Source organism: Uloborus diversus, chromosome 8 (assembly GCF_026930045.1).
Source record: "Uloborus diversus isolate 005 chromosome 8, Udiv.v.3.1, whole genome shotgun sequence".
In the NCBI taxonomy this organism is placed as follows: Eukaryota; Metazoa; Arthropoda; class Arachnida; order Araneae; family Uloboridae; genus Uloborus; species Uloborus diversus.
In genome coordinates, this window is record NC_072738.1 from 87594724 (window position 1) to 87607545 (window position 12822).

General features: G+C 34.4%; 1 protein-coding gene across 1 annotated transcript in view; it reads right to left on the reverse strand.

Annotated features, from left to right (window-relative positions):
- LOC129228470 (transcription initiation factor TFIID subunit 4-like) overlaps positions 1 to 12791 on the reverse strand; it is a 48407-nt gene extending 35616 nt beyond the window's left edge. The window contains 1 exon segment of the mRNA XM_054863150.1: positions 11667 to 12791. Within this exon segment, the coding sequence (XP_054719125.1) occupies positions 11667 to 12791 (1125 nt within the window).
- Between the last annotated feature and the right edge of the window lie 31 nt (positions 12792 to 12822).

The window sequence follows — 12822 nt, forward strand, 5'->3', positions numbered from 1 at the left end:
TACATTTTTTTAAACTATAAAAATAGTTGAATTAAAATTTTATCAAAATCTTTTCATGCTTTTTACTTTTATATAAAAAGGAAAAAACTGTCCATAAGTTGTTAACACAAAATCTATTTTTGCCACTTTGGCAAAAACTGGCAAAATCCTATTTTTGCCGGGCGGTAAAAACTGTGGTTTTTTCTATGGTTTTTTCCGCCCCCGGCAAAAACTTGCCAACCCTGGTAAAAAAAATGGTTTTTTTTTTTAAAAAACCAAAAAACCTGTTTTTTTTTTTGTTTAAACCAGGTTTTTTGGTTTAAACCGGGTTTTTTTGGTTTAAATACTATTTGCGAGAAAAACAATTAATTTTTGGAAGGTAATTAAGGTTCCATGTAATTAACAGTTATTCAATAGTCACATTATACCTAATTTCTTGATTAATTAAAGAGATCACAACAAAATCTTGTAACTAAATTAAATAATTAAAATAGCTTTCTGCGGGGAAATATTGATTGAAATGTTTGACTTGATTAACATATTAGTATTAAAGGTCAAGATTTACGGTCGCCACTCGCCACGTGGTGACTCAGTTTTCAAAATTGGCGACCCCAAAAAATCTCTACAGTCGCCAACTTTTTTGGGGGGTTATTTTTATTTTAGATCCTAACAGTGCTCGATTTCTAAAAATTGAGGTACCGGAACTCTGTTAAGGGCGGACACACCGGGGGGTCTGAGGGGTATCCATACCCCCCCCCCCCCAGCTAAAGGGGGGTCCGGGGGCTCTCGGAAAATTTTCAAAATTTCAGTTTAAAATTACGCATTTTTAGGCTGTTTTTACTTCTCAATCAACAATAGTTTAGTGTTCAAAAAGTAAGGCTTGAAACAAATATTTTGACTAATCAAGTAAGAAGAAATTTCAGTCAGCAACATCAACACTTTAACACAGTCAATCAACAAGTCAAACTGCCAACCACGTAAGAAAGGGAGTATTCGGTTAAAAAGAAAGAAATATTTTATTGAACTCAAACTTTTTAATAAACATAATGAAAAGCAGTAAAACAATACAACATAACTGTTTCAAAAATTGTTCTTAAAATATACTCCAAAACTTCATCATGTTTTCTTCGTATTTGCCTTCTCTTGATCTTTCCTTACTCTTGACAGCTAGCGCCGAGTGGTGTCCAGAAACCAGCCAAGAGTTAACATACTTCTCTGGATCAAACAGTCTAAGAGGAGGTCCATTAATTTTCAAAAACATCAGGCCAGAAACCGTTCTTATGTTGAGTGAAGATCGCAGCGGTGTAATTATTAAGTTCATCTGAGAGAATCCTCTTTCACATTCACTTGATGAAATGGCAACCGAGTCAATTGATTGTTTTACAGGATTGAGGCTTTCTGGTAACTCTCTGGAGTAGATATATTCGCGTAAACCTGTAATTAACTGTCTTTCGTTAAGTTTGAACCTGGAAGCAAGTTTCCTCATTTCATTTTCCCCAAAAGTTATTGGGAGTTTCGTCGGCCAGGTTTTGGTATCCATAACTTCAAGAGTTGTAGCTAACTCAACATCTTTGTCATCAAGTAGTCTCGTTTCAATAGAAGTTTTAAGGGCCTCGTAAAATATTTTGGGGTTCAACGGCTGATTGTCTGATCTCCCTTCTTTTGTGTGGAGAGGAACTCCGAAAAAAGACAAGTTGTTTACTGCTTCTTGAGCCATTGTTGAGTAGGACCCTGGAACTGTTTTTCTTTCTTCAAATAAACCAACTGTGATTAGCAATTTTCTGTTCGCATAGTTCAAATCTGCATTACGATGTTGTAAAGCTTCACTTAGTTCTGAAAGTTCTTGCAAAGCATCTGCCATCAATCCCAGGTCTAGAATGAAATTAGTTTCTGTGATTTTGTTAAGAAGTCCGGAAAAAGTACTTTTATCTTTGCTGTCTCTAGATGGGTCATTTGAAGCTTCTTTAAAGTGTTCGACTAATGCTTCATATGACGTCCAAACAGCTGACACAGATCTAAAACTAGATGCCACCCAACGGGTGCTCAAGACTCTTCCAATTTTTAACATTTCTGTATCCAAAAGAGTTGCACAGCTTCGAAGTTCCCTGCTGTTCTTTGGTGAAGCATGATAGACAACATAGAGTTTGTCAATAAAAGATTTAAACCTATTAACTTCTGAAACAGATTTAATAACGTCTGACACTGACAGCTCAAGTCTATGGTTTGCACAGTGCCAAACAATAACAGAAGGAAATTTCTCACGAAATAATGTTGCAACGCCTTTGTGCTTACCGATCATAGTAGCAGCACCATCACAAGTTAAGCTTGTTAAATTATTACTTAAAAATACGTCAGATAGTCCATTAGACCGAAGACAGTTCATCAAAGAGTCAAAAACAGCTCTAGCAGTAACGCCATCTAGTTCTATTAGATCCAAAAAGACGTTAGTGGAGCCACTCATACCGGTTTTAGGCAAAGAACACCGAACGTATACTATTAAACTTGACTTATTACTTAAGGACGTGGATTCATCAATTATCAAACCAAGTTTTGTATCATTCTTAATGATTTCATCTACAAAGGTTTTCTTCATTTCCTTACTGATATGCAAAGCAATTTTAGCACAGGCTTTGACTGAGTGTAAAATGCGACCCATGTTAATCCCATTTAATTCTTGCAAATCAACTTCCGTTTCAAAATTGTTAAAAGACTGATTTTCTTTAACAACCTTGTACGCCGTTCGGAAAATTTTCCCCGTTATTTCTTTTTCATGAGAGTTCTGTCTCAAAATAGTTTTCTCCAGTTTTCCGTCTTTACTTTCGATTAGGATTTCAGCAGCTGCCTTATGACCAGCACTCTCTTTGTGGTCAAAAATCTTTTTCCTTAAAGACGTTTGCTTTTTCTCTTTAGTGTCACCATAACTGTCTATTTCAACATTTGCCCATTCTTTTGAAATTTTCATACCTGTTTTTTCCTTAACAGATAAGATCCCTACTTCTTTACAAGTACTGCATCCTAACTTTCCATTTTTAATTAACAACCAGTCATATTTTTCGCAAAAATCAGTTTTTTGAAAATTAGTCCAACAATCTGGCAAGGCATTGTCGTTACACTCAACCTTTTGTCCTTGTTCTTTAGAGTGATGTTCGTCAGAATCTGAACTGGTTACCTTTTCAGTGCTAGTTGACAGTTGTAAGGTCGTTGAAGATGGTTGCGTGAGGTTGTCTTCACAATCAATGGTTCGCTTAAGTCTCTTAGTATCACCCGAGGGTAAAAAAAAATCGGTTAACTTTTTGTTCATCTTATTTCACAACAATCACACTCGTATACATTGATAAACTTCAACACAACTAACCTAAGTAACGTAACAGAGATAAATAAAAGACGACCGTGTGTGCAAGTGGGTAGCGCGTAGTAGAGTACAGTACAGGACAACACGGACTCCTGACTACGGGACTACGACTGAGCAACTGAGCATCTAGTGATGAACGAAATGGGGAATAGACGCCAGACGGACGAGTCTATCTCTAACCTGGAGGGGAGGAAGCTATACTGCACATGCGCCGCGGCGGATGAGTCTACTCACTGACAAAGAATTTTAACTGTTTTCAAATAATTTAGTTTTTTTACAGAGAGAGGTTCCGGAACGCCGTTCCGCCTGAAATCGAGCACTGGATCCTAAGAAAAGAATTCCACACCACAGATGCCTCAGTACAATAAGCATTCACCGATAGAGACCGTACTCCGACTGAATGTTGTTTATTTTACAAAGCTTGCATGTCCTTTCTCACTGCCTGCCTGAATGTTGGTTATTTTACGTTGCTTGAATGTTCCTCTTACGCGATTCAGGCAATGTAAAATAAGCAAAAATACAGTGAATTAGGAAGCCATTTGCACAAGATCAGAGCGTTTGCTCCTTTGTCTGGACTCTAGCGTAACATACGTACGTAATTAGCGTACTATAATCATGATTTCAAGAAGAAATCATTATATTTTAGATTATATTTTAGATAAATTTTGATTATGCCTTCAAAGTAATTACCTTTTCACGTTTTTAGTTTAGTTGCTCAAATGGTATATTAAATTCAAACTTTATTTTTTTACATCGTATTATACACCTGGGATTATACGAAGCTTTTTTTTTCTTCAGGCCCATTTTAGAACCTGCATATTATAGGCCTCCCGCCGATAATACACAGGAAAATATGGTTATTAAATTACAGGGTTCGTACGCTCCAGGAAAACCTGAAATTGTCTGGGAAAAATCAGGAAAATTTCAAATTTTGCCCCCAAAAAAATTTTTTCCAGGGAATTTTGAACCTTGAGTTCTAATCTTCGTTTTTATCGATGTTTCCTGAAAAAAAAATGTAAAAAGTTTTGAGGCAAAATGACGCTGGCAATAAAATAAAAAAGGCGAACCAAAAAAAAAAACTTCCGCGGACGCCATTTTTGCCCCTCAATAGTTCCAAAGAAAAAATTTCCTAGGGTGAACAGGAATTATGCACAAATTTAACGGGAGAAGAACATTTTCCTTCTTCTAAAGCACAAGCCTGCGGACGGTAGGGTCAATTGAGAAAATCATTTTTTAATCGAAAAGTCTTTTCAGCTACGAATGAAACGTAGTCGCCATGTTCGGTCATTCATAAGATGGAAGTAGACACGATGCTTAAATGCCTAAGATTCCAAAAACAAAGCAGAATTGGATGTTTTCATTAACTGTAAACTAATGAAAAGAACGCAAAATGTTCTGCAAGTTGTTTTTTTTTTTATTTATTTTTTATTTTAAATATGTAATTTTCTTGAGAAATGAAAATTTTTGTTCTTAAAACTTAATCTTATCCTCATTGCCTTGGACGCAAATGTGCTAAAAACTTTTCAACTGAAGTGTAGTTTCATGAAGATTTATTATTTTTAAATTGTTTTCATGCTACAAATTCAAAAAATTATTTCTTAATTTTTGTCGTAGCCGCCATATTTGGTCATTCCAAAGATGGCAGTACACAAAACCTTTTAAGTGCCTAAGTTTCCGAAAATAGCATTGGATATTTATTGCAATGCAAACTATTGATAACAACGCAAAATGTGCCCTTTTTTCCGGGTAATTCGTAATTATTTTCTGGAAAAATGCAAAATTTTATCTCCAGAATTTTTTTTTATTCTAATTGATTTAGACGCTTATGTGCTAAAAACTGACTATTTTGTCTTATAATTGTAGTTTTTTAAGGATAAATTATTATTTGTAACTACTTTTATGCTACAAATTCAAAAATCTACTCATTAGTCTCTTAAATTTTTTACTTAGTCGCCATATTTGGTCATTTGCGAGATGGAAATAGATAAAAATTTACAAAAACATAATTAGATGTTTATCTCAATGTCTATTGAAAGCAATGTTTATTAAAAGTAAATGTGCAAAAAAGAAAATTTTGAATTTTAATGCAAGCATCCTTTATATGCAAAAGGAAAAAAAAACTGATTATTGGCATTGGCTTATGATTGACGGATGCTGACTTTTGATAGAATGCATTGTATGGTATGCCCATCGATGCAACAAGTTAATCATATTTATACTGAAAAATAGCTTTGTACTTTGCTCAATATGTTTTGTGTTACATACTAATAGGAAAATAAAAAGAATCGTAAACCAAAAGCGGAGAAAGATTGCTGCTGATTACAGCAAAACGCTAATATGCATGACATGTGGCATCAGAGAAACGTTAAAATAAGTTGAAAGTACATTGTTTTTAACAAAAAGTTAACAAATGAAAACAATTTTTAACGAAATGTTTAAAAAAAAAAAAACTTGTGACAGAAATTTTTTTTTTAAAAACCAAGTTTTTTTTTACAAGTGGAAAAGTTTCAGTTCTTACACATTGCTACTTTGAACAATTTTGACTATTTTGAAAATATTGTTACTTAAATTTAATTTTGAGTGAAGCGAGTAACCTGTAATTTTCTAAAAAAATAACCTGGAAAAGTAAGGGAATTTTTTTTAACCAAAAGTGTATGAACCCTGTACTTTTTTCAAATTCTTTTTCTAAAACAGTTTTATGTTTTGCTTTAAATCTTGTTCTGAAAGTATGAAAATACTATGCAAATTTTGGCTCTTTAAAAAAACACACCATTAAGTATGTTTTTTTACATAAATCCTCGAAGGTCGTTCCGATCCTATTTGATTCCCAATTAATTGAAACAGTCTTTATTCTGAAAATCGTCAAAATAGGAAAAAAAATTAATTAATTTAAAACTTAAAAAGGCAACTTGTTTTTGACTGCACAAAGCCCCCCCCCCCCCGCACCCCGTTTTATCATTCCTTTGCCATGTTTTCCTATAAATCCTGTATTTCATTATAAATCCAACATCATTAAAAAAAAGAAATAAAAAAATATATTTCTATAAACTATATCTTATATTTCTGCTGTGATGTGGACAGTAATACTCGCGATCGATTAGGAATACGTTCCATTGAAAATCGTTTAAACAACGGGGGCTAGTTTCTATTTATTCGAATAACAGTTGTAATTTTTTAATCTTCAATTGCATCAGATTAAAATATAAGCCAAATAGCCAGTCCTTTGATTGTTTTCCCTTCATAGTCATCCTAACATGGCGACGCTGCGTATTGAACGTAGTCGCCATGTTTGGTCATACTCTTAGTTCAAATAATGCAAAAAGAATGATTTTTTTTTTTTTTTTTTTGGAAATATATTCTTGGTAAATGCCAAATTGTATATTACTGGAGGAGGTCTGTAGTTAAATATTTTTATGGCAAAAAAAATTTTTTTTTCACTGTGGGACCATGGTACTGTGTACACTACTTTATTTTTGGCTTAATGTTTTTTTTTCTTATGAAACTTTAAAATGGGTGGAATGAACCATTTGCTTCAGGAGCTCCCAACCTTCACCCTATGTCTCTTATGTTTCCATGATTAATATAATTTATATTTCTTGTTAGCATTCCTTTAGCATCACTTTCATAATATTTGTTTCAAAAAATACAAGTTGAAATCCCCCCTTCCCCCACCCCCATTCTTGTACTACAGCGCTGTTTTCGAAACCCGGTAAAATTGGTGGCCACCAAGCTTTTTGAGCCTAGTGGCCATTGGCCACTTGAAAATTTTCTGAACCTTGAGGTCTAATTAGTATGCATGTATATATAGACCCTTTATGATACGAAATACTGGTTTCATTTTTGATTTCATCAAATGAAAGCCAGATTAGGTCTTTTTTTCTACAAGAATTCGACATTCTTTTTAAAACAATATGAGTAAGTAACTCTTGTAAACTGCACAGGTTAGCTAAGGCAAAGCAAATACCAAAATCCCAATTCCAATGAATAAAAAGGGGGGGGGACTAAGAATTATCTGCACCCAATAGTCATAAAGCAGCATATGTGTATAGCCAATCAAAATCTTTTGAGTACACAGAATCCAAAAAAAAAAAACACCAATGGAGAGTGTAGTTTATATGTGAAGATTTATATATTTCTCAATCAATTTTTACACATACATTTGCATTTTGTTCTGGGAATTTAAAAATCTATCTTTTAATCTTCCTACATTATAATATAAGGAACTATTATGTATCATAATATGAAGTATGAACTTTTTTTTTAATTTGATTCAAAAAATATTATTTGTGTTTACCTGCAGAACAAATCATAATTTTTGGGTGCAAACAATTAAGTTAGACTGTTGATTACCTTACAAGTCAAAGTTAAAATTCCAGGAAAGTGCAAATAAATGGGCAAAAATGTCACACCCCTGCAACAGGAGTGAGCAATATAATGGATTGCATCTACAATAAAAGATTCAATCCTTAGTAAATCTTAACTAATCTTGCAAATTAAGCATAATGATGGAAGTTGACTGAGATCTGTTTTATGGCACATATATGAAATAAAAAATATATTAATATTTTTTTTCGATTAAAGCTTGTAATACATTTTGAAGAAGCAACTTTGCAATTTTAGTATTTATCTCTGCAACTTAGCTAGGAACTTAGCATAAGTGGAATTTTACATTTTTCAATATGTGTAGGGAAATCAATGTAAACTTGTAAAATGGATTTTTTTTTTTTTTTGGCTTTTTTTGAAAAAAACCAATTGGTTTAAACCAAACAACCCTGATACATCCATCTTAGGCATTTTACCAACATTATAAATTACCAGTATATTCTCAAATTTACTAAATACTATATACTTTAACACATATTTGAACTAAAAGGATAACTACTAAGCTTTACTTTAATTAGGAGAGCCTTATATTAGATTCCCACTAATCATTGAAATAGCTCATTGTTTATGCAATTAACTAAATTACTACTTTTGCTGTTAAAAAATTGAGTCCAATTTAATAAAGTGTTTTTTCTTTCTTATTATTTCCCTGAATAAGGCATCATTTTTTTTTTTATGAGTAAAATAATTGGAACTCAGCAGGGCCGTTGTTTATAATTACTTCTAGTAGGTAACACTTTCATGTGAGAATAAAGACAAAAGAAAACAAAAGGTTTCAAAATTTAAAATATTTGCATTCAAAAGTTACATTTTCTGGAGAATGACCCATAATTAACTTGCCTCTATGGACAATATGCAAAAATATAACTGCTGCAAATTGTTCTGTTTCTACATTTTGTAACTTGCTTTCCTAGAAACAAAATGAACAGCAGTAAATGTGTTTTGCTGTGGAATTGAAATCAAACTGATTTTCGGGTAAAGAAGTCTGAGTCAGGAGTCAAAGGTTTAAAATTTCAAGAGTCTGAGTCAGACTAATTTTAGGATAAAAGAGTCAAGAATCGGAAGCTCTAAAATTCCAGGAGTCCGAATCGATCATTTCATCCGACTACGCAGCCCTGGTTTTTCACCTTTGCTGATGTAACAGAACAATTATTCCCTAAAATATGGTGATTGAGCCATTAATCTCAACTATCAAAACACAAATTGGAATATAAAGTTTAAATATTTTGAAAATACAAACGAAGAAGTTTTTCTGTGACACATTAGGAAACTGAGGCAAAGTAGGTAACAGCAATGCGGTGGTGAGCGAGACTAAAAAACTTGCCACCACAGGCACTTCCAAAAGTAACATCAAAATATTATAATTCTGCCAATTAAATATATGAGGTCACAATAAACTATTACATGTTTATACTCTACCACAAACTCGCCTAACTTCTGTCACTATTTAAAATATTAGTTTATTCTGGCTACATACAATATATTTTACTAATCCTGAAGAGAAGACACAACAGAGCAATATTGTCTAGTTTTGGAAAAATTGTTCAGTCGAAAATGTTTTTAAAACGAGCTGATGGGCACATCACCATGGGCGGATTTATGGGGGGTCAGAGGGGGGCAATGCCCCCCCCAGGTTTGGGAGGACTTTATGTAGTAACAACACATCTTCAAAAATTTAAAAAAAAAAATCATTATTTTTTCGTTTTTGAATAGTTCAGAAGAGCATGGGTGGATTTATAGGAGGAGGGGGCAAAGGGGACAATGGCCCTCAATTTTGCGAGGAGTTTATATAGTAACAAATTATCTTCCAAAACCTTGTAACAAAAAGAAATCATGATTTTTTCTTTTTTAAATAGGAAATTAAAGTTTATTTTTTCTTTTAAACTTAAAATAGCCATTTCTTACAAAGTTTGAACTGTACAACTGTATAATCTACTACTCCATTTCAGAAACTGGAAAGTGCAAATTATTGATAGGTTCTAAAATCCTTGAAAAGAATTGGCGCAGTATAGCCTACAAGGGCTCTTGAGCCAAAAACCCAACCTAATCAACCAAACCTTGAAAATAATTAGACAAGTCTTTGAAACTCCTGAGCAAAGTGTGCTTTAATTTCATTTCTTATCAAGTTTATAAATTAAGAATTGTTCAAATGGGTAGTATGTTACTCTTTTGATACCTATTCTCTAAATCTGTGCACCATTTCTTTTAAAGTATTAACTTGCATCACAAAGCACTTTTAAAGCGTAAAACTTAAAAAAAAAATATTTGCCTATTATTTCCAATTAACCCTTATAAGACTTCAAAATGCAGAATTTTATATCCATTTTAGATAATTTCCTCCGGGGGAGTAACCCCCGGGCTCCCCTAAAACTGGAGATATTCTATATCCCAGTTAAAAGGGAGCACTGCGTCACTCTCTTAATACCAGCCCCCTTTCTTTTAAGGTCAATTTAAAAAGGACAGCATGATTACACACAGTTAGTGAAAACGACACATAAAAAAGTAAAAAATGGCCTTACGCATCACAGAAAACAGGCAAAAACATCGGAGAGGGGAAGGGCAATTAAAATTTTTGCTCCAAAAAAAAAATCCTGCCCCCCCAGGAACTCAGTCCTAAATCCGCCTATGCACATCAGGCGACTTTTTTTTATGCCAATTTAATTTAATTATAATAGTAGTGCCTTGGAGTAAGCAAAGAAACATTTTAAATATTTTTGCCCCCAAGTTTGTTGCGAACTGAAGCAAAAAAAAACTTTTTATGCAGATTAATTTTCCCAATATTGGACATTTTAATGTATTCAATGCTTAACTCTCTTAAATATTGCCAATAGTGGCCAAAATAAAACCAAATTTTAAAAAAATGCCACATTTTTTTTTGTTGCCAAGTTGGCGAAAAAACTTGCCAAGCAAAAGCTTGGCGATAGGTTACCAAGTGTTTGCCAAACTATAACACCACTTGAGTTTGCATTGATATCAACAATAATTTCCCTCCAAAAAGGTGTAAAAGACCCTTTAGGAACATCCAAATGCAACCAAAAAAGAGGTGCACAACTAGACCCCACTAAGAGTCTATGTACCAAATTTCAACTTTCTAGGACATTTCATTTTTGAGTTATGTGAGATACATACGAACATACAGACATCACGAGAAAACTTGTTGTAATCAATTTAGGGATCGTCAAAATGGATATTTCGGGTGTCTATACATTCTTAGACATATATCCACGTGTGGTCGGGTTGAAAAAAAAACTCAACATTCATTGGGGGGTGAGCAAAATGGAAATTAAGGCCTTTTTTTGGGGGGGGGGGAATTTTTGTGAATACAATACTTCCTTTACTTCGTAAAAGGTAGTAAAAACCGGGGAGAAGTTTTCATACAATAATGAAAAATTAATTTTGACTGGTTTTTATTAACATATTGTTTTTATTTACTTATTGATTTTCCAATAAGAGGGGTTTAACCACTAAGGAATGACTCTGACTGAAACAAATGTCTGTGGTTTCCTGTAAATTTGTATCTTTTAACCCTGTTTTATTTTCATTTATATGCATACCTGCCAACATCTACTGGGAAAAAATCCAGTAAATATGTAAAAAATCCAGTGGAAGATTTTGGCAGATTTTTCATTATTATCTAGGAAGGAACAGGAATTTCTTATTATCATTCTTAGTGCAACCAAATGTTCCTTACATCATACACAATCACGAGAAATGATCAAAGTCCTGGAATCTCCCGGAAAAACCAGTAGAGTTGGCAGGTATGTTTATGGTATAAAATTGTTTGCAATAATTTTTATTGAAAAAAAATAAAGTACCGAAATCCTCCTGAAAAAAAAATCAGCCTGAGATTGAGAATGCACGAATAGAATGTTATGCTTGTTTATCTGTTTGAATTGTAATACAAAAAAATGTTCATGACATGCTTCTCAGAAAATTTAGACAAGAATGTTACCTGGCCAGCAACACCTGCTCTTGCAGTGAGTATCTGAGGTGCTGCAGCTATCCTGACTGGATTGGTTGCCAACATGACTCTGGGGGCAAGAGTCTTTTGCCCTGCCAGACCTGGCAGACCCAAGCGTTGATTAACATTAACAATCTGTACACCAGGGGTTAAAAGACTTGGATTTGTTACTACCTGAGAAACAACAGACACAGGCTGACCAGTTGTTCCTTTAGCAGTAGCATTATTCACTTGAATAACATTGGTGCCCAAAAGTGCAGTCTGGACAACAGAGGTTGGAACTGTAGGTTTTACTAATTTGTCCGTTACTTTAGTATCCACAATGGATATCTTGGTTGCTGGTGATTGTTTCCCATTTGCAACTGTAACTTGGACTTGTGTTGATGGAACAGTTGTGGTTGTGGTGCTGTTACAGGAATTGGAAGTAACTATAGGGCTTTGCTGAGACGCAACTGTCGCTAAGTCATAGATTGCACTCATAGGGGTAGTTTGATTAGGTCTCACACCAATCAGACCTAAAGAATTACTAGGGCTTCCATTTGGCATTGAAGCAGCAGCTGCAGCTGCAGTTTTGCTACGGGTATTTATTGTGCAAGTAGTACTCCCTTGGGAGACGGTTGACGGGGAAGTATGCACGGCTTTAATGTCTTGATTGTTCGTCGATCTATTTACAGTAATATTTCCACTAACACACGGAGAGAAAAATGTTTGTTGAGAGGGCCCTGTCACTTGCGTTATGTAGCCACTAGCAGGTAATGCACCAGGCAAAGTCGCAATAACTCCACTCGAACTCGTTGTTGTAGGTAAACAAGGGGCACTAGCATCGCTCAGCGAAGAAGCGGTGACCGCGGATTTACTCACATTGATGAGCGAGACTGCCTGGCTCCCCGCAATAACCCCTTGTTTTTGACCGTCCAGCAATCGTGTGACATTACCATCGACTAGAACAGCGTTATTGACATGATTGACAGTTACTGAGGTTGTATTTACATCTTGACTAGATAACTGAATGTTTGATGAGGCTAACTGTGACTCCAACGAGCCCACAAGCGCAGTCACGGCAGACTCGTCCACCTCGGAAGACAGCATATCTTCCAAAGACTTCACCGTCGCCATTTTCCACAGCACTGAAATACAAAATAATATG